The sequence below is a fragment of the Salvelinus alpinus genome, chromosome 4 (genome assembly GCF_045679555.1).
Source record: "Salvelinus alpinus chromosome 4, SLU_Salpinus.1, whole genome shotgun sequence".
In the NCBI taxonomy this organism is placed as follows: Eukaryota; Metazoa; Chordata; class Actinopteri; order Salmoniformes; family Salmonidae; genus Salvelinus; species Salvelinus alpinus.
In genome coordinates, this window is record NC_092089.1 from 78,733,864 (window position 1) to 78,756,113 (window position 22,250).

The 22,250-nt window shown below is 41.8% G+C and overlaps 2 protein-coding genes across 3 annotated transcripts in view; one reads left to right on the forward strand and one right to left on the reverse strand.

Moving 5' to 3' along the window:
* Positions 1 to 1,383: 1,383 nt before the first annotated feature.
* Positions 1,384 to 9,013, reverse strand: LOC139574503 (protein ATP1B4-like). Its single transcript, XM_071399147.1, has 9 exons — positions 8,837 to 9,013; positions 8,518 to 8,587; positions 7,431 to 7,656; positions 5,587 to 5,715; positions 5,347 to 5,454; positions 4,509 to 4,708; positions 3,582 to 3,638; positions 3,377 to 3,469; positions 1,384 to 3,258 (listed from the first exon to the last, which is right to left on the reverse strand). The coding sequence occupies exons 2-9, from the start codon at positions 8,581 to 8,583 to the stop codon at positions 3,097 to 3,099; spliced, it is 1,041 nt and encodes a 346-aa protein (XP_071255248.1). The 5' UTR covers positions 8,584 to 8,587; positions 8,837 to 9,013; the 3' UTR covers positions 1,384 to 3,096.
* A 906-nt stretch (positions 9,014 to 9,919) lies between these two features.
* Positions 9,920 to 22,250, forward strand: part of tmem255a (transmembrane protein 255A) — a 43,647-nt gene continuing 31,316 nt past the window's right edge. For both annotated transcript variants that reach the window (XM_071395175.1, XM_071395176.1), the window contains exons 1-3: positions 9,920 to 10,227; positions 13,625 to 13,767; positions 15,635 to 15,697. In XM_071395175.1, the coding sequence (XP_071251276.1) occupies positions 10,173 to 10,227; positions 13,625 to 13,767; positions 15,635 to 15,697 (261 nt within the window). In that variant the 5' untranslated portion in view covers positions 9,920 to 10,172. The remainder of the gene's footprint in view (positions 10,228 to 13,624; positions 13,768 to 15,634; positions 15,698 to 22,250) is intronic.

The window sequence follows — 22,250 nt, forward strand, 5'->3', positions numbered from 1 at the left end:
TTTGTGTGAATTCCTTAATGTTTATAGTACAAAATGACAGATACACATTGTTCAATTAGTCAATATAATTTAATTTTTATTGTTAACATTTGCTACAGTGGTTTTATTAAACAATATGAATTGGCATTACGCTCACCATTTTAATATTTCTTAGCTCGATTCTCCATATCTTTAGGCAGTTTTGATCATTGACTGTACCATATCAACATAATGAATAAAATTAATAAATCATTCTGCAATGCCTTTAAACATACACACCCCTACTTATTTATTTGGATAGTGAAGCTAAAACTTTTAATTTGGCACTCCAGCATTTTGGATTTGAGATCAATTATTTTACATGAGGCGAAAGTACAGAATGTCACCTTTTATTTGAGGGTATTTTAAAATCTGTTTTACCATTTAGAAATTAAAGCACTTTATCTAGTTCCCCTATTTCAATGTGTCATAAGCATTTGGACTAATTCACTTATAGAGTTGGTTTCCCTGAAACAGACTAAGTCTAGTACTAGACTAAAAAGCATGTGGAGAATCTCCATTAAAAGTGCTTTTTAGTACAAGACTAGGCTTAGTCTATCACATTTTGTCTAAAGTTCAGTATTTGGTCCCAAAATCCTAGCACGCAATGAGTACATCAAACTTTTGACTCTTCAAATTTGTTGGGTGGCAATGGGTGCATTTGCAGTTTGTTTTGGTTGTGTTTTGTTACGGATTATGTTTTGCGCAATAGAAATGAATGGAAAATAATGTGTTGTGTCATTTTGTAGTCACTTTTATTGTAAATAAGAATAGAATATGTTCCTGAACACTTCAAAATTAATGTGGATGCTACCATGATTACAGATAATCATGAATGAATCGTGAATAATGATGAGTGAGAGTTACAGAAGCATAAATAGCTTACATAGAGGCACAAGCTTGATGTAGTCATTGCGTGCTATGAATATGGGACCAAATACTTAACGTTTAACTAAATGTAATACACTATAAGTGAATTTGTCCAAATACTTATGACACCTTCGAATGGGGGGACTAGATACATAAAGTGCTTTAATTTCTAAAATTTCTAAACCGATATATATGAAAATACCCTCAAATAAAAGGTGACATTCTGTTTTGTCGCCTCATACAAAAAAAAACATTTGATCTCAAATCCAAAATGCTCGAGTAATTTTAGGTTCACTGTCCAAATAAATACGTAGGGGAGTGTATATCTGGGCAAAGTAGACCTTCAGAGAATGATGGCTAAAGGATAGTCATTACTTTATCTTGTTTGTGCATGTGTAATAAGTTATGTTTAATGTACTGTGCTTGACAACCTTCAACGTAAGAAAAGAGTTGCATGTAAAAAAATATATAATACATTCCTATGGGGAAAAAAAGCATTGTTCTCATCAACATTGTATTTATTATAGTATATATCAGAATAAATACATGGATACCAGGTTTAGTAGAATCATAGCAAAGGTACAGTAACAAGGATTAATTCTAGGCCTACATCAAAATAGCCTGTTATTTCATGAAGAGTGTGCAAGACTGGCATACAAGTTTAGCAACAATGTGACCTCTGTCGGTTTCCACAGTAGATCTTACTTTCCATCAGCTAATATAGAGATCAAAGTCAGCCTGCAGTATTACAGTCTCAGTAGCAGTCTTGTGTTCATACAAAATAAAACAAAATGGCAGCATACACTGAGTATACAAAACATTAAGAACACCTGCTCTTTCCATGACATAGACTGACCAGGTAAATCCAGGTGAAAGCTATGATCCCTTGTTAAATACACTTCAATCAGTGTAGATGAAGGGGAGGAGACAGGTTAAAGATGGATTTTTAAGCCTTGAGACAATTGAGACATGGATTGGGTATGTGTGCCATTCAAAGGGTGAATGGGCAAGACAAAAGATTTCAGTGCCTTTGAACAGGGTATGGTAGTAGGTGCCAGGCACACCGGTTTGTGTCAAGAACTGCAACGCTGCTGGGTTTTTCACGCTCAATAGTTTCCCATGTGTATCAACAATGGTGCACTACCTAAAGGACATCCAGCCAACTTGACACAATTGTGGGAAGCATCGGAGCAACATGGGCCAGCATCCCTGTGGAATGCTTTCGACACCTTGTAGAGCCCATGCCCCAACAAATTGAGGCTGTTATGAGGGCAAACGGGGGTGCAACTCAATATTAATGTTTTGTACACTCAATGTATATTATCAACAAATGTAGAATAAGGAGCTATCAACAAAAAAAATGAAAAAATTAAATGTAACCTAGTCATTTACTGTTTATCTTACTAAAATGTAACCTAGTCATTTACTGTTTATCTTACTGAAATGTAACCTAGTCATTTACTGTTTATCTTACTGAAATGTAACCTAGTCATTTACTGTTTATCTTACTGAAATGTAACCTAGTCATTTACTGTTTATCTTACTGAAATGTAACCTAGTAATATACTGTTTATCTTACTGAAATGTAACCTAGTCATTTGCTGTTTATCTTACTGAAATGTAACCTAGTCATTTACTGTTTATCTTACTGTGTAAGTAAAAGTGTCCTGCCTTCACCATTCTTCATATTGTAGCCCTTGGAGTCTACAAAACACAATAGATATGCTGTTGAAAAGTACAAACTCAAAGGAAATTAGTACACAATTTGATTTAAAAACAAAATGTGCTTAACATGTTCCTCTTATATCCTTATTGTACAGTGGGTATTTATGTCTATTAATAATGTCTTAAATTATAAATTGCATAGCTACAGAGACTAACTACCTGTGAGATGAGCCTTGTGTTTCATAAACCTAGCTAGTGGCATTGGTCTAGCTAAGTATTCAATGGTAATATTCAGTTTCTATACATAGCTTGTGCTCAAGACTATCAGTGAGGTGTCTGTGTCGTGTGTGTGCTTATGATCCATTAACATTCCAAATGATTGCTTTTTTCAGCAAAAGGCACAAGAGTACATGAGGGAATGGGAGAAGAGAGAAGCTGGTCAACTATTTTATGCAAAACAAGGATTCAACATAATGAGATTGTTTCCTATATTCTCTTGTCTCCTGGTTGTCATGGGGACAGCATTCAGCATGGGGAATACTACTATGCGCCCACATCGAAGGAGAAGGACACACTGCCTAGGAAGCGATCGGTAGGTGAATCATTGATGATGCCCTTGCCATTGAGTTTGCATTTTACAACAATGTGGGTGTCGTACTGCAGCCCATTGAAACGCACGGCCACCACCGGCGCTGTGTAGTTTACCTGGGAGAGGGGATATGGGACACAAGCAACTTGAGTGGCTATCGTCACTATGATCATGCATATAATCTAGATCATGAGAGCAACAGTGGAAGTCATAATGCTGAAAATCCTCACTTACATGTCTCAGCTTCCCATAGTAAGGGTAGTACATCAGGTTGAAAATGCTTTTTGGGAAGAACTGAAGTTCTCCTAAGCTTTCTGGCGCACCTTTCTGAAAGAGTGAGAGGTCACCAAGTGAGTTATATTTTGGTGACTAAAGCAGTTATTATATTCAGTTACGAAGAGATGATGTTTGGAGGGAGTAATGCTGATTGTTACTGTACCTTGACTCCACAGGTCACGTTTACGGGAGTGCCTTGGCCAGGTAAATAGCCCAGTATCTACAGGGAAAGAATTGAGAGCAAAGAAAGGACCCTTTTGTTGTTATAACGTCATTTTGATGAGAAAAAATGTTGTAAATCTGTGCATATTAATAATTCACAGTGGTTATCTTCAGTTTTCTACCTAGCGATAATATACATTTTGGATATCCCCACCAGGTTTCACTCTAAAACGTTCAAAATGGGGACAATAAAACTATATGCTACAGTATATAATGCTAACAATAACATTGATTTGAGTCACAGGAACGCTGTAATCATATAACAAGACCGTTTTTATCTGCTACTCACAATGGCCACAAGATGTCACTGAAATGTATGTATCTTTCTCAGATTACCTCAATGGCATCCTCCATTTCATCTATAAACTACTTTATGTCTATAACACAGACAACACTATCTGTTAGCAAACACTGATTATATATGCAGCTTTAGGATGAAGTTCATGTTAGGTGACTGGTGCTATAGAGGGATAGTGTGGTCCTGGATCTGTTTGTGCTGGGAGAATGACTCCTGTGATCGTTGTCATGCCAAACGTGCTTGGCACGCTCATAGAAGTTGGCAAAGACAGTCCAAACAGATCTGGGATCAGGCTATCCCTCTATAGCATCATCTTGTAGCCATTGTGAGGAGCAGATCAAAACGGTCTTGTGATATGATTACAGCGTTCCTGTGACTCTACTGTAGCATATAGTTTTATTGTCCCCATTTTGAACGTTTTAATATTATCGCTAGGTAAAAAAACGGAAGATAACCACTGTGAATTATAAATATGCATAGATTTACAACATTGTTTCTCATCAAAATTATGTTATAACAATGGGTCCTCCATGGGGGAGATCTCTACGATCTGATCTGAGTGGGTCTTACCCGGTTCATTCGGAGGAGGATGCAGGGTTTCCCCTGGGAGAATCCAAAGTGGGGGTCCTGGAGCCCCGAGCACTCGCCCAGCCAGGACCTCTTGAACTGGCACGCCTTCCTCTCTGCGCTTTCCCCTTGTTCATCCTGCATGAAGTACGCGTCCTGCGGACACTGGATGTTCCTCTGCTCCTGTACGGCGTCATTGTATGCTGAAAGAGATACATAAAAAAAAAATAATAATAATAATGGGGGGTTCATGGTTAGCACTGAAACACCATTGATAATTTAAAGAATGGTATATGCTACTGTATGTCAAGGAGTGCAACTGGTTGAAAAAATTGAAATGGAGAATGTTGAAAAATAGGGACATGAGGGGGATGGGGAGGGGTGGGCTCCCATAAATAAACCAATTGTTCCGCCAGGCCTCTGATTCAGGCAGCCTGACCAAAGCGGGGAACTGAAGAAGGGGAAAAATGTAGCAGAACTCAATGGATACGCTCTGCCCATAAAGAGGCTTTCCCTTCCCAGCATGCAGTTCTCCCAGTGGCGGTTTGGGCATAGGACAAAGGTAGGGAAGGTAGGGGGGAGAGGATTAACTTACCGTGTGCCTGTTCTGCTTCAATGTCATACCCCCAACATTCCCCAACATGTCCCCAACATTTGAATTCCATTGGACCCAACACAAACAAGCACTATCCTCAGCTAACTTTCAGACCACACTCCGGCATTTTCATACAGCTAAAAGTAGCATTTGAATCAACATGGTAATGTCATGATCACGGTGGAATTCATGTTTCTATTCAAGTTTGGCCAAATGCCAACTATTCCATCATTGTATCTGACTCACGTCTTAGCTGTTCTTCCATTAGCTTTACATACTTCTTCCAAGACTTGCGGTCGGATGCATTGAAGGCGATCTCATAGTGCCCATCCAGTTGTGGGGACATCGTCATACCTGCCAAAGGAAACCCATAGACAGTCAACTGTGCTTACGTTCAGATAGAATGGACAGATAGAAGGATGGAGGAGTGATAGAGGGATAGAATGACAGAGAAATAGTGAGTTGTGGGTTAGAGTTTATATTTACCTGGTGGCATCACCCTGTCGTTGTGGGTTGGATGGTAGGGGCTGATAGACAGCATGAGGCACCACATACAGGCACCAAACATGGCCGCCAGGAATGCATACAGTGCCGTGTAGAAGAGGATGATCAGAACTAGAAGGAGGTAACATGGATGGCATATAAAGAGAATGAATTCAAACCAGTCATTATAACTCAATTTCATGGAGATGATGAGAAGAACGGCGAGGGTAACAGTTGTGGTTATGGCTATCAGCGTGATTTGGAAAGACTACAAGCACAGCATCAGAACAGAAAGTTTTGATTTGAATTGCCTATATAATGAAGTATAAAGAATCCCCTGTTATTATGTTGGAAGTTGGAATTGTCTGGGCTGTCTAGACACTCCTAATGGCTTTGCTCAGGATGCTCACTATTGTGTTAATTAAACCAATACAAAAGAGTTGTCTCTCCATGTCTGCAAATGGGAATCACTCCAATCAGTTTGTATTTTGTTACGAAATATATTTGTTAACAAACTCATTCAAATTATCTGAACTATGTGAAAAAAAGAAAACCCTGGGAAGTGCCATTGTTCTCCCCAGATTTCAATTAACAGTCCATTAGCAACTAATCAAACCCAAACGTGCCCTAAACTAAAGGCTTTTACTGCGCAGGCAATTTCACAGGAGACTAGTTGCAACCAGCCTTGCATCCCCTGAGCCCACAAAGGCCTTACTGTTTGAGCTCAGTGAGAATTCACCCAGCAGTCCTTTCACTCAGGAGCACAGTGAACCTCCGGTTGCCATCGTAGTGACGGTCTTTTGCAGCCATAGAGCCATGGCCAGCTCCAAGTAGCCCTGATCACCCCACTCTGTTAATGTGTCCCCCTCTCACACTCCTCTCACACAGGAGACACATCACAGACTTCAAACTCAGTCCCCTCTCCTTTCTTGCCAGGGGGCACATGGGGCCCCATTCCTTCACAAGTGTGCACACATTGCTTACTGAAACTATCGCTCCTTGTCCTGAGCCTGGCCTTTTGTCTTCTGTATTACTGGGCACGATGATGAAAAAACAGCAAGTTTTCAGCTTCTGACGTTTTCAGGAGGAACATGCTCTTTCTTGAGACATTTTTCAAAGCTTGGCCCCTTGGACCGCTCTCGTATGGTAGAGTTCAAACCCAAACGCGTCACATAGCAACAAGGCTGTCGGATCAAGAGCCCTGCTCCATCATCACTGTTTCAACAAGCCAATTTACGACCCCCCCCCCCCCCCCCCCCCGCCACACTTGTCTACTCCCTATGTGTTTGCCTGTGGCCGTGGGGCCGCGAGCACGCTAGGGTCAAATGCAGAGTTCACGGGAGCTTTGGGAAAGAGGCAGTGGAAAGCCAGGTGAGGGGTATGAGGAATGTGATTCCTGGCCAGTGCGCGGCCCGGAACAGCGCACTCCCGCCGGGAATCCGTCCCCAGGCAGCCTTGTTTTTGTCCACATCGGGACAGAGTTGTCTGTGCACCTATGTAAACATGAAGCTCGGGGACACACACACTCACAGTACAGTGAGCAGAGGCAAGGAACGAGGTCCCCCCCAGCTATAGCCCATCCCAGCCCATCATCCAAAAACAATAAGCCATGAAACCACCACTTTTGCTTCAACCATTGGCGATTAACATTGTAATGATTACAAATGAGAGAGGTAAATGGATCTATAAAGAGGTTAAGTACCAATGTGTCAGTAGCCCTAATGTTGCAGTTTTGAACACTGCATTATGTACACGCTTTAGCTGTTATCTTGGGGGTGGAATATGTTGTGTGATATGATATGTAAGCGCAACATGCAGTTCTGCTACTACTGAGCACTTCTACTTACACCAGCTATGCCCAGTGCGGCCCATGAACTCTCTGGTCTCTGCGTTCCATAGATATGTCTTCACATCGCCTGCTTTCTCGTGGAGCGTTCTCTTAGGTTTGGGCTTGGGCTTCCATTTCTCAAAGTTCAGGTCTTCCTGCTCCAGAGGTTGATGTTCTATCAACTCCTCCTGCACCTCTTCCAAGGCCTCTGACACTGCGTGCTTTCCAGGCGGCGCCTCTGCAGACTGGCACAAGGAAAAAAGAGGGGGAGAAAAGGAAGGTAAGAATCACCCCAGTCTGACTTTGCCTTGCCACGATGTTGTCAATCACTATCTATTGGTTCTAACTCATTATAGAAAGCCATTTTTGAATTATTATAATCAGCCATGTTTTTAGGTTAAGCGCCATGATTCTTTTTACATAAAGACTAGTATTCCCTATTTATCGAGTAAATGCAATTTTCCAAAACAGCATGACATCCGCTGTAGCAACGCTCCTCCGCGATGGTCCTGTCCCATCATGTTTCCTTAAATTGACCTTCGTCATGACCCTGGTGGTCCTCTTTGGGAGGGCTCTCCTCCTCGAGGTTGACCTTCCTGCTTGGAGCAACAGCTGCATCCGAGCTGGAGGGTCACGACGACAGCCAGATGTAAAACACTGATTCTCAGCATAGAGAGGCCCAAGAAAGATCCCCAGTGGTCAGTGAAACCCCCTGGGGTTTTAAGAATGTCGCTTTCTTAATGAAGTGGAGTTTTTAAGAACTTTTTCTATGGCTTTGTTGTAAGATCAAATACACTTTTTTAAAAAGCATCCTGCTAATTGCAGATGGATCTATTACTGGTAGGCCTTCTGGATGTTTAAAGTATCCAAATCAGAACTAGATCTGATATATGGCATGCAGGTTTGATGGGTTAACAGTTACAGGCAGATAGGTATTTTATTTTATTCTATTCTGACATAAATGGGTAAGAATTTAATTCATTATTCATTAAATCCATGAGGTATGGTACCCCAATCCCCTTGCAAGGTGCACTTGTAGACAGCAGAATGAGTCCCAGAAATCAATTAGTTTTCATGTCATCCTCTGTTTTCTAAAGTGGACTTACTGGATTTGGTGAGTAGTTTCCATGGTGCTCTTCCTCAGCCCCTCCCGCCGTAGAATTGGGCTCCATGATTCTTCACAGAGAGAAAGGTACTTGTTAAACCAATCACATCTACTACCTTCCCCAAGGAATTAAAGCGGCACATCCTAACATCCTTAGAAAGTAATACAAATCCATTGCACCCACTGTTTCCGACATTTTTGCGTGAGGTCTACCAAATAACTTTGAAAAACCATTACAAATGTTTTTATCCACAATTGATTTTGGCACAGCTCCAGGGTGTGATTTCCCAAAAAGATTTAAATAACGAATCTTGACATACCTGAAGTTTTCTTTAGCAGGGAAAGTTCTTTGAGTGTCTTGAATCCCTCTTGACCCTAAGTAGAACGAATTCTAAATTGGTCAAAAATAAATTTGTGATTTCATTAGAAAGTTTTACGCACACAAGGGGAGCCGGGCACAAGAAGCTCCTCTCAGCTAGGCGAGCATCATAGTGACTGAGTGCATACTGAAAAGAGGAACACGGGGGGAAGGCGGGGGGGGGGGGGGGGGGGGACTCGTGGGAGAGAGGGAGCAATGTCTTTTTTTAATCCCAGAAGAACTTTTGGCAACAGTGTAGGGGCCGATGTACGGCATTCTGCACACGCACACCAGAGTCGCGTTGTCTGTTGAGCTGAACTGAGACTCAGGCAAAGACGCAGCGCATCGAAAATACTATTTCTATGTTATTCCCAACATGCTACTGTCAATCACTGTCGTGCTTAAAGCTGCATTAACTGGGGGTTTTATTAATAATGTATCTATTTTTGTGCTTTTTAAATGGCCACTGCTTGTTGTAGGCTATGCTAAATGTAATGCAACGAGTAAATTCCAATAGTGTAGTATTGTAACGGCCCTTATAAGCGCGGATATTTCATTACAGTATGATGATCGTGAATGAAGTCTGCACCTCTCTCTGACAGTGACAGACCGAAAGTGTGCAAGTTTGCAACCGACCATCATCGGCCCAGAGGTTAGGCCATGAAGATTATAGGAGTTGATGGTAACAATTTTGAATGTTGACATGGGGTGGCGCTCGAACGTATCCAAATCGCTATCTTATCCTACTCCACTCTTGCTTATTATGAGCCGTTTTATCAGCTAATGTCTTCCTGTCTGATCAAAATAACGGTTATATACTAATGACTGTATATAACAATAATAAAGACGAATACAAAAAAGCAGAAACTAAATAAATCTATATATTTTGGCTATAATTAGGCTATATGAAAATGTTCAGCTAATAAATTGAGATAAAATAAGCCTACGATTATTTTAGGACTGATTTAAATGTGTTATTGTCCTGAGTGTGACTGGCCGGTGTGTGACTGTGACTGGAGCGTGGTGCATGCGTAAAACTGTGCACCTATTGACGCTCTGCGGTTCACGACGGATGAAGACAGTAGAGAGTGGACATGTCAATAGACACTGACGTAAAAGAGACAGCCACGGTCGTGGCGCAGGGAGGTCTGCTATTAGAGAATGCCACTGCAGTCAAATGTCACGCGTGCATTAGCTCTTAGCAGTAAACACGTTTTTGTTCCGCTTGTTATGTGTCTAGTTTTTAACCTTGAATCATAATTTTGGGCCTATATTCAGGTCCCGCGGTTAATTAGAAAATGCCTCTTGTACAGAATCAACAAGCCGGAATAATTTTGACAGAAACTCCTATAGGTACAGTATGTGTGCGCGAGGTCAACCGCATGGTTACAGCAAAAATGATAGGCTACTTGGTGCAATATAATTTTGTCTGCAGCCTACTGGCTAGTATGGCTAATGTAGGTTACATTGGACTGGCTGACTGTTTTTCTTTTTTGTGGGTTTGTCAAAATCTTGAAGAAAGGTACAATTTGTCACATTGTCAGGATAAATAGGATGGATGTAATACTAACTCTGTGGGAATTAAATGTGTTTGACACGAACATGGCAGTTCTTGATTAATATGGGAAAGCCGCTAGTTTACATTAGATAGATACAGTATATTTCTGTTCTTTTTGCTCGGGCCACTGCAGCTGCAGCCATGCAGCATTAGATACAGCGATTATGTATTTGTTACTTAGCCAACAACATTCACACACCCACGGCACATTACATTGCATTTGTGTTTCTTACAAAGTAGTTCTATAAGATGTTATTAGCATGCAATCATTCATTAATTACATGGTTATAACAACACGTGCACCTGATTCGACATCAGACAATTCGAGCGTTTAGGACTATAAGGTTCTATCTTAATTTTCGTCGAAATTTAGTTCTTTAAATAGTCTTGTATGTTCAATTCTCTAACTATATAGCATTCTAAATACCCCAAATCATGTTGTTAAAGACAAAATAATACTAGATAAAGCCAGTATTATCAAAAATGTATGCTACCGTGAATCGTCACATAGAATCGATAATGTTAATAATGAGAAACAAATCATCAATGTCTAGATGATAATATATTTTAACTACACATGCATGCATTTTGAATGGAATGGAGCAAGGGGAACAACAGGGTTAGTTTAATCAAGGCTTTAGATTCCTTGGTTTATTACACAGCTAACCATAATACACTCCTATTGATATTGCCCTATCAGTTGAAGAGGAGTGTATTATGACTTACACAGGAATACTCCTGTCAAAAACTATATTAGTACAATCCTAAAAAAGTGGTATATTGAGGGTATATATAGGTATATTGAGGGTATATACAGGTATATTGAGGGTATAAAGAGGTATAATGAGGGTATCTAGAGGTATATTGAGGAGATATAGAGGTTTATTGAGGGTATATATAGGTACACTACATTACCAAAAGTATGTGGATACCTGCTCAACAAACATCTCATTCCAAAATCATGGGCATTAACATGGAGTTGGTCACCCCTTTGCTGCTATAACAGCGTCCACACTTCTGGGAAGGCTTTCCACTAGATGTTGGAACATTGCTGCGGGGAGTTTCTTCCATTCAGCCACAAGAGCATTAGTGAGGTCAAGCACTGATGTTGGGCTTTTAGTCCTGGCTTGCAGTCGACGCTCCAATTCATTCCCAAGGTGTTAGATGGAGTTGAGGTCAGGGCTCTGTGCAGGCCAGTCAAATTCTTGAACACCGATCTTAACAAACCATTTCTGTATGGACCTCACTTTGTGCAAAGGGCTTTGTCATGCTGAAACAGGAAAGGGCCTTCCTCAAACTGCCACTAAGTTGGAAGCACATAATCATCTAGAATATATTGTATGCTGTAGCATTAAGATTTCCCTTCACTGGAACTAAGGGGCCTAGCCCGTACCATGAAAAACAGTGTCAGACCATCATTCCTCTACCACCAAACTTTACAGTTGACACTGCATTCGGGCAGGTAGCGTTCTCCTGGCATCCGCCAAAACCAGATTAGTCCGTCGGACTACCAGATGGTGAAGTGTGATTCATCACTCCAGGTAACGCGTTTCCACTGCTCCAGAGTCTAATGGCGGCGAGCTTTAAACCACTCCAGCCGATCCTTGGTATTCCTCATGGTGGTCTTAGGCTTGTGTGCGGCTGCTCGGCCATTGAAACCCATTTCATGAAGCTCCCGACGAACAGTTCATGTGCTGACGTTGCTTCCAGAGGCAGTTTGGAATTCGATAGTGAATGTTGCAACCGAGGACAGACAATTTTTACGCGCTATGCGCTTCAGCACTCGGCGGTCCCGTTCTACGAGCTTGTGTGGCCTACCACTTCGCAGCTGAGCTGTTGTTGCTGCTAGACGTTTCCACTTCACAATAACAGCACTTACAGTTAACTGGGGTAGCTCTAGCAGGGCAGAAATTTGACAAACTGACTTATTGAAAAGGTGACATCCAATGACGGTGCCACATTGAAAGTCACTGAGCTCTTCAGTAAAGCCATTCTACTGCCAATGTTTGTCTATGGAGATTGCATGTTTTTACTCGATTTTATACATCTGTCAGCAAGGGGTGTGGCTGAAATAGCAGAATCAACTAATTTGAAAGGGTGTCCATATAGTTTTGTATATATAGTGTGTATTGAGGGTATATATAGGTATAGTGAGGGTATATACAGGTATATACAGATATATTGATGGTATATAGAGGTATAATGACAGTATATACAGGTATATAGAGGTATATTGAAGGTATATTGTGGTTATATAGAGGTATATTGAGGGTATATACAGGTACAGTGCATTCGGAAAGTATTAAGACCCCTTGTCTTTTTCCACATTTTGTTACATTACAGCCTTATCCTAAAATTGATTAAATTAAAACATTTCCTCATCAATGTACACACAAAGCCCCATAATGACAAAGTGAAAACAGGTTTTTAGAAATGTTTGTAAATGTATAAAAACAATAAAACAGAAATACCTTATTTACGTAAGTATTCAGACCCTTTGCTATGAGACTCGAAATTGAGTTCAGGTGCATCCTGTTTCCATTGATCATCCTTGAGATGTTTCTTCAACTTGATTGGACACCACCTGTGGTAAATTCAATTGATTGGACATGATTTGGAAAGGCACACACCTGTCTATACAAGGTCCCACATTTGACAGTGCATGTAAGAGCAAAAACCAAGTCATGAGGTCGAAGGAATTGTCCGTAGAGCTCCGAGATAGGATCGTGTCAAGGCACAGATCTGGGGAAGGGTACCAATTATTATTGTTAATTAGAATTTTTTTAGGTGGTGCTTTGTTTGTAAATTATGTCTGAGTGTTGGAGAGTGCCACTGGCTATCCATAAATAAATAAAAAAGAAAACTGTGCCGTCTGGTTTGCTTAATATAAGGAATTTGAAATGATTTATACTTTTACTTTTGATACTTAAGTATATTTTAGCATTAACATTTACTTTTGATACTTAAGTATATTTAAAACCAAATACTTTTAGACTTTTAGTAGTATTTTACTAGGTGACTCACTTTTACATGAGTAATTTTGTATTAAGGTATCTTTACTTTTACTCAAGTATGACAATTGTTGGGTACTTTTTCCACCACTGTGTATTGATGGTATATACAGGTATATTGAGGGTATATATAGGTATATACAGGTACAGTATATTGTCTAACGCTGTGTTTGTCTTCCAGGATCATTCAAACAGAGGAAACGGAAGTCCATCATGGTCACTATGATGTTGCTCATTGTGTCTGTACTCATCCTTATCTTTGGACTGGCAGCCACCACCAGGACACAGAACATCACAGTCGGTGGCTACTACCCTGGAGTCATTGTAAGTAGAAGTCTAACATCTTACTGTCTTAGCGATATGTCATACCTCAACGAGAAGAGGGTAACACTATAATGCATCACAAGACTTGTCATGAGTATATGACCCTCTTGTAATGGCTTATCATCCTCTCGATCCTGACTAAATACCAGCCATTTTGAGAAAGTTTAAATGTTGTTACACAGAGCGACATAACATATTAAAAGCTTGATTCTTATAATACATTATAAATATTTTATACATGCTTATACATGCTTCTATAATAACATTATTATTGTTATTATTATTATTATTATTATTATAATAATTAGTTATAAACAAGAAATTCCGTCACAGATTTACTATTCTACTCTATTCTATACCATTCTATTCTATTATACTCTATTCTGTTCTACTCTATTCTTTTCTACTCTAAAGCCCGTTATGCCTGCAGACTTTAAGTAACTTTAAGTGTTTATGAAAAGAGTATTGCATACCATCCAGGGTAATATGCTCTGGCTGATGTAAGCTCTCTTTTAGCTGCTTTTGAGTGATAATTTATGATGGTCTCTCAGAGGGTGGCATTTCCCCCACATTCATTATTTAGCATGTTTGTCATTAGAGGATGAAACATGTACTCATCATCCATGAATTGGCTTCAGAGTCCCCATCTATACAACTCTCAGCATTCTGCCTCAGAAGAAAGCAACAGTGGTGGTCCTATAGAGCTTATACTAATATATTGTAAACCTTATTCTAAGCCATTATAAAGACTCATACATGCTTATAACAAGTTCTAAAGAAGAAGCTCCCTAACAGTAAAAATAAATGTCCTTTGTTCTATTCTATTCAGTGTGGATTATCAAGGCGAGACCCAGATGCAGACACAGGAGGCAGATGGTTAGAGTCTTTGATATTTATTGACAATCCAAAAGGGCTAGGCAAGAGAATGGTCATGGACAGGCTAAAGGTCAAAACCAGTTCAGAGTCCAGGAGGTACAGAGTGGCAGGCGTGGCAGGGCAGGCAGAATTGTCAGGCAGGTGGGTATGAAGTCCAGAAAACAGGCAAGGGTCAAAACCGGGAGGACTAGCAAAAGAGAAAGGAGGAGCACGGGAAAACACGCTGGTTGACTTGAAAAACATACAAGACGAACTGGCACAGAGAGACAGGAATAACAGGATAAATACACTGGGGAAAATAAGCGACACCTGGAGGGGGTGGAGGCAAACACAAGAAGCAGGTCAGGGCGTGACAGTGGATGTTGATTAGGCTGTCTCTAAGAATAAATCAACTATGGGCATTCTTCTGAAGAAAGACCAGTGAATCAAATTTCAGTTACAATAATAAGCCAGATATTTAAGAACAGCATTGGCTAGGATAGATCAAGATAAATGTTATTGTGAACTTGTGTGAATAGAGCTGAGACTGGCTGTACTTTCACCACATGTATCTTACTGAGTGATCAATGTCACGATTATAGATATGGGCCCTGTTCGAATACTTCAGAAATGCATCCTTCCTTACCTTCCTACCAGTGATGTAGTGGTAAAAAATAGGTGGGTAAACTCTGATCACCGGTCGTGGTGAAAAAAAAGTTACGCACCCTATACTTTCAATGCCTTTTTCGGCAAAAGGTGGGTAAACTGTTACAGACCTGTGATTACTTCCATGAAGTACCTCAAGGAAACAAGGAAGGGAGGATGCATTTCTACAGTATTTGAACAGGGCCGTTTTATTATTTCTGGGGAAAGGTCATTTGGGTGAACCGAATGGAAGGGCCATTTCCTGATCCTGAGGGACTCAGTGTTGTGTTGTAATTGCTGATTCAAATGAATTTCCTATTTATTCCAGTTCCACTGGCGCCCTATCAACAGTCTGCTCTTTTTTCAGCTGGGCTTTGGCTCCTTTCTGGGAATCATCGGAGCCCATCTGATAGAAAACAAGAGGCAGATGGTAAGAGGAATTATATTACGCCTGCACTTCCGTATCAGTTTCTATGCCACGACTCTATATCTCTCTGCAGACATACACCACCAATAACCCAATCCAATTATTTAAGCTGCATTCACTTGACATAGACTACATCCAAATTGTGGTCTTCATGTGGCATGGGCACACAACCACAGCTACCTTCTCTAGCAGAACGAAACAGTTGGCTCACAGGGGTTTTAGCGTGGCTATCAGAAAATAGCTCCTAGGGCTTCTTTTGAGATGCACCCAGAAATAGACATGTGTAAGAGGAGGAGGACAGATGTCCACGCAGGAATGTACAGAAGGAACTGCAGATGAAGGGTGGTGCCAGGGGCATAGCCACTCCCCATAGCTCCCGAAATGAATAATGAGTGTGTAGCGTGACAGCCTTAACACACAGAAACTACAGGGAGGCTGGATGAGGAGCAAATAGCAGTAAACAACTAACATCCAAAGCATCCTAGTGCATTTATCTTACATAATACAGTAGAGATGTTGCCACCCTAGTGCATTCCTCCCACATAATACAGTGGAGCTGTTGCCACCCTACCGCATTCCTCCCACATAATACAGTGGAACTGTTGCTAACCTAGTGCATTTATCCCACATAATACAGTGAAGATGTTGCCACCCTACCGCATTCCTCCCACATAATACAGTGGAACTGTTGCTAACCTAGTGCATTCATCCCACATGATACAGTGGAGCTGTTGCTAACCTAGTGCATTCATCCCAAATAATAGGGTGGAGATGTTGCCACCCTAGTGCATTCCTCCCACATAATACAGTGGAACTGTTGCTAACCTAGTGCATTCATCCCAAATAATAGGGTGGAGATGTTGCCACCCTAGTGCATTCCTCCCACATAATACAGTGGAACTGTTGCTACCCTAGTGCATTCATCCCACATAATACAGTGGAACTGTTGCTAACCTAGTGCATTCATCCCACATAATACAGTGAAGATGTTGTCACCCTAGTGCATTCATCCCACATAATACAGTGGAACTGTTGCTAACCTAGTGCATTCATCCCACATAATACAGTGGAACTGTTGCCACCCTAGTGCATTCATCCCACATAATACAGTGGAACTGTTGTCACCCTACCGCATTCCTCCCACATAATACAGTGGAACTGTTGCTAACCTAGTGCATTCATCCCACATAATACAGTGGAACTGTTGTCACCCTACCGCATTCCTCCCACATAATACAGTGAAGATGTTGCCACCCTAGTGCATTCATCCCACATAATACAGTGGAACTGTTGCCACCCTAGTGCATTCATCCCACATAATACAGTGGAACTGTTGCTAACCTAGTGCATTCATCCCACATAATACAGTGGAACTGTTGCCACCCTAGTGCATTCATCCCACATAATACAGTGGAACTGTTGCTAACCTAGTGCATTCATCCCACATAATACAGTGGAACTGTTGCTAACCTAGTGCATTCATCCCACATAATACAGTGGAACTGTTGCCACCCTAGTGCATTCATCCCACATAATACAGTGGAACTGTTGCTAACCTAGTGCATTCATCCCACATAATACAGTGGAACTGTTGCTAACCTAGTGCATTCATCCCACATAATACAGTGGAACTGTTGCCACCCTAGTGCATTCATCCCACATAATACAGTGGAACTGTTGCTAACCTAGTGCATTCATCCCACATAATACAGTGGAACTGTTGCCACCCTACCGCATTCCTCCCACATAATACAGTGGAACTGTTGCTAACCTAGTGCATTCATCCCACATAATACAGTGGAACTGTTGCCACCCTAGTGCATTCATCCCACATAATACAGTGGAGCTGTTGCCACCCTACCGCATTCCTCCCACATAATACAGTGGAACTGTTGCCACCCTAGTGCATTCATCCCACATAATACAGTGGAACTGTTGCTAACCTAGTGCATTCATCCCACATAATACAGTGGAACTGTTGCTAACCTAGTGCATTCATCCCACATAATACAGTGGAACTGTTGCCACCCTACCGCATTCCTCCCACATAATACAGTGGAACTGTTGCTAACCTAGTGCATTCATCCCACATGATACAGTGGAGCTGTTGCCACCCTACCACATTCCTCCCACATAATACAGTGGAACTGTTGCCACCTTAGTGCATTCCTCCCACATAATACAGTGGAACTGTTGCTAACCTAGTGCATTTATCCCACATAATACAGTGAAGATGTTGCCACCCTACCGCATTCCTCCCACATAATACAGTGGAACTGTTGCTAACCTAGTGCATTCCTCCCACATAATACAGTGGAACTGTTGCTAACCTAGTGCATTCATCCCACATAATAGGGTGGAGATGTTGCCACCCTAGTGCATTCCTCCCACATAATACAGTGGAACTGTTGCCACCCTAGTGCATTCATCCCACATAATACAGTGGAACTGTTGCTAACCTAGTGCATTCATCCCACATAATAGGGTGGAGATGTTGCCACCCTAGTGCATTCCTCCCACATAATACAGTGGAACTGTTGCCACCCTAGTGCATTCATCCCACATAATACAGTGGAACTGTTGCTAACCTAGTGCATTCATCCCACATAATACAGTGAAGATGTTGTCACTCTAGTGCATTCATCCCACATAATACAGTGGAACTGTTGCTAACCTAGTGCATTCATCCCACATAATACAGTGGAACTGTTGCCACCCTACCGCATTCCTCGCACATAATACAGTGGAACTGTTGCTAACCTAGTGCATTCATCCCACATAATACAGTGGAACTGTTGCCACCCTAGTGCATTCATCCCACATAATACAGTGGAGCTGTTGCCACCCTACCGCATTCCTCCCACATAATACAGTGGAACTGTTGCCACCCTAGTGCATTCATCCCACATAATACAGTGGAACTGTTGCTAACCTAGTGCATTCATCCCACATAATACAGTGGAACTGTTGCTAACTTAGTGCATTCATCCCACATAATACAGTGGAACTGTTGCCACCCTACCGCATTCCTCCCACATAATACAGTGGAACTGTTGCTAACCTAGTGCATTCATCCCACATAATACAGTGGAACTGTTGCCACCCTAGTGCATTCATCCCACATAATACAGTGGAACTGTTGCTAACCTAGTGCATTCATCCCACATAATACAGTGGAACTGTTGCTAACCTAGTGCATTCATCCCACATAATACAGTGGAACTGTTGCCACCCTAGTGCATTCATCCCACATAATACAGTGGAACTGTTGCTAACCTAGTGCATTCATCCCACACAATACAGTGGAACTGTTGCCACCCTACCGCATTCCTCCCACATAATACAGTGGAACTGTTGCTAACCTAGTGCATTCATCCCACATAATACAGTGGAACTGTTGCCACCCTAGTGCATTCATCCCACATAATACAGTGGAGCTGTTGCCACCCTACCGCATTCCTCCCACATAATACAGTGGAACTGTTGCCACCCTAGTGCATTCATCCCACATAATACAGTGGAACTGTTGCTAACCTAGTGCATTCATCCCACACAATACAGTGGAACTGTTGCTAACCTAGTGCATTCATCCCACATAATACAGTGGAACTGTTGCCACCCTACCGCATTCCTCCCACATAATACAGTGGAACTGTTGCTAACCTAGTGCATTCATCCCACATGATACAGTGGAGCTGTTGCCACCCTACCACATTCCTCCCACATAATACAGTGGAACTGTTGCCACCTTAGTGCATTCCTCCCACATAATACAGTGGAACTGTTGCTAACCTAGTCCATTCCTCCCACATAATACAGTGGAACTGTTGCTAACCTAGTGCATTCATCCCACATAATAGGGTGGAAATGTTGCCACCCTAGTGCATTCCTCCCACATAATACAGTGGAACTGTTGCCACCCTAGTGCATTCATCCCACATAATACAGTGGAACTGTTGCTAACCTAGTGCATTCATCCCACATAATACAGTGAAGATGTTGTCACTCTAGTGCATTCATCCCACATAATACAGTGGAACTGTTGCTAACCTAGTGCATTCATCCCACATAATACAGTGGAACTGTTGCTAACCTAGTGCATTCATCCCACATAATACAGTGGAACTGTTGCCACCCTAGTGCATTCATCCCACATAATACAGTGGAACTGTTGCCACCCTACCGCATTCCTCCCACATAATATAGTGGAACTGTTGCTAACCTAGTGCATTCATCCCACATAATACAGTGGAACTGTTGTCACCCTACCGCATTCCTCCCACATAATACAGTGAAGATGTTGCCACCCTAGTGCATTCATCCCACATAATACAGTGGAACTGTTGCCACCCTAGTGCATTCATCCCACATAATACAGTGGAACTGTAGCTAACCTAGTGCATTCATCCCACATAATACAGTGGAACTGTTGCCACCCTAGTGCATTCATCCCACATAATACAGTGGAACTGTTGCTAACCTAGTGCATTCATCCCACATAATACAGTGGAACTGTTGCTAACCTAGTGCATTCATCCCACATAATACAGTGGAACTGTTGCCACCTTAGTGCATTCCTCCCACATAATACAGTGGAACTGTTGCCACCCTAGTGCATTCATCCCACATAATACAGTGGAACTGTTGCTAACCTAGTGCATTCATCCCACATAATACAGTGGAACTGTTGCCACCCTACCGCATTCCTCCCACATAATACAGTGCAACTGTTGCTAACCTAGTGCATTTATCCCACATAATACAGTGAAGATGTTGCCACCCTACCGCATTCCTCCCACATAATACAGTGGAACTGTTGCTAACCTAGTGCATTCCTCCCACATAATACAGTGGAACTGTTGCTAACCTAGTGCATTCATCCCACATAATAGGGTGGAGATGTTGCCACCCTAGTGCATTCCTCCCACATAATACAGTGGAACTGTTGCCACCCTAGTGCATTCATCCCACATAATACAGTGGAACTGTTGCTAACCTAGTGCATTCATCCCACATAATACAGTGAAGATGTTGTCACTCTAGTGCATTCATCCCACATAATACAGTGGAACTGTTGCTAACCTAGTGCATTCATCCCACATAATACAGTGGAACTGTTGCTAACCTAGTGCATTCATCCCACATAATACAGTGGAACTGTTGCTAACCTAGTGCATTCCTCCCACATAATACAGTGGAACTGTTGCTAACCTAGTGCATTCATCCCACATAATACAGTGGAACTGTTGTCACCCTACCGCATTCCTCCCACATAATACAGTGAAGATGTTGCCACCCTAGTGCATTCATCCCACATAATACAGTAGAACTGTTGCCACCCTAGTGCATTCATCCCACATAATACAGTGGAACTGTAGCTAACCTAGTGCATTCATCCCACATAATACAGTGGAACTGTTGCCACCCTAGTGCATTCATCCCACATAATACAGTGGAACTGTTGCTAACCTAGTGCATTCATCCCACATAATACAGTGGAACTGTTGCTAACCTAGTGCATTCATCCCACATAATACAGTGGAACTGTTGCCACCCTAGTGCATTCATCCCACATAATACAGTGGAACTGTTGCTAACCTAGTGCATTCATCCCACATAATACAGTGGAACTGTTGCCACCTTAGTGCATTCCTCCCACATAATACAGTGGAACTGTTGCCACCCTAGTGCATTCATCCCACATAATACAGTGGAACTGTTGCTAACCTAGTGCATTCATCCCACATAATACAGTGGAACTGTTGCCACCCTACCGCATTCCTCCCACATAATACAGTGCAACTGTTGCTAACCTAGTGCATTCATCCCACATAATACAGTGGAACTGTTGCCACCCTAGTGCATTCATCCCACATAATACAGTGGAGCTGTTGCCACCCTACCGCATTCCTCCCACATAATACAGTGGAACTGTTGCCACCCTAGTGCATTCATCCCACATAATACAGTGGAACTGTTGCTAACCTAGTGCATTCATCCCACATAATACAGTGGAACTGTTGCCACCCTAGTGCATTCATCCCACATAATACAGTGGAACTGTTGCTAACCTAGTGCATTCATCCCACATAATACAGTGGAACTGTTGCTAACCTAGTGCATTCATCCCACATAATACAGTGGAACTGTTGCCACCCTACCGCATTCCTCCCACATAATACAGTGGAACTGTTGCTAACCTAGTGCATTCATCCCACATGATACAGTGGAGCTGTTGCCACCCTACCACATTCCTCCCACATAATACAGTGGAACTGTTGCCACCTTAGTGCATTCCTCCCACATAATACAGTGGAACTGTTGCTAACCTAGTGCATTACTCCCACATAATACAGTGGAACTGTTGCCACCCTAGTGCATTCATCCCACATAATACAGTGGAACTGTTGCTAACCTTGTGCATTCATCCCAGATAATACAGTGAAGATGTTTGTCACTCTAGTGCATTCATCCCACATAATACAGTGGAACTGTTGCTAACCTAGTGCATTCATCCCACATAATACAGTGGAACTGTTGCTAACCTAGTGCATTC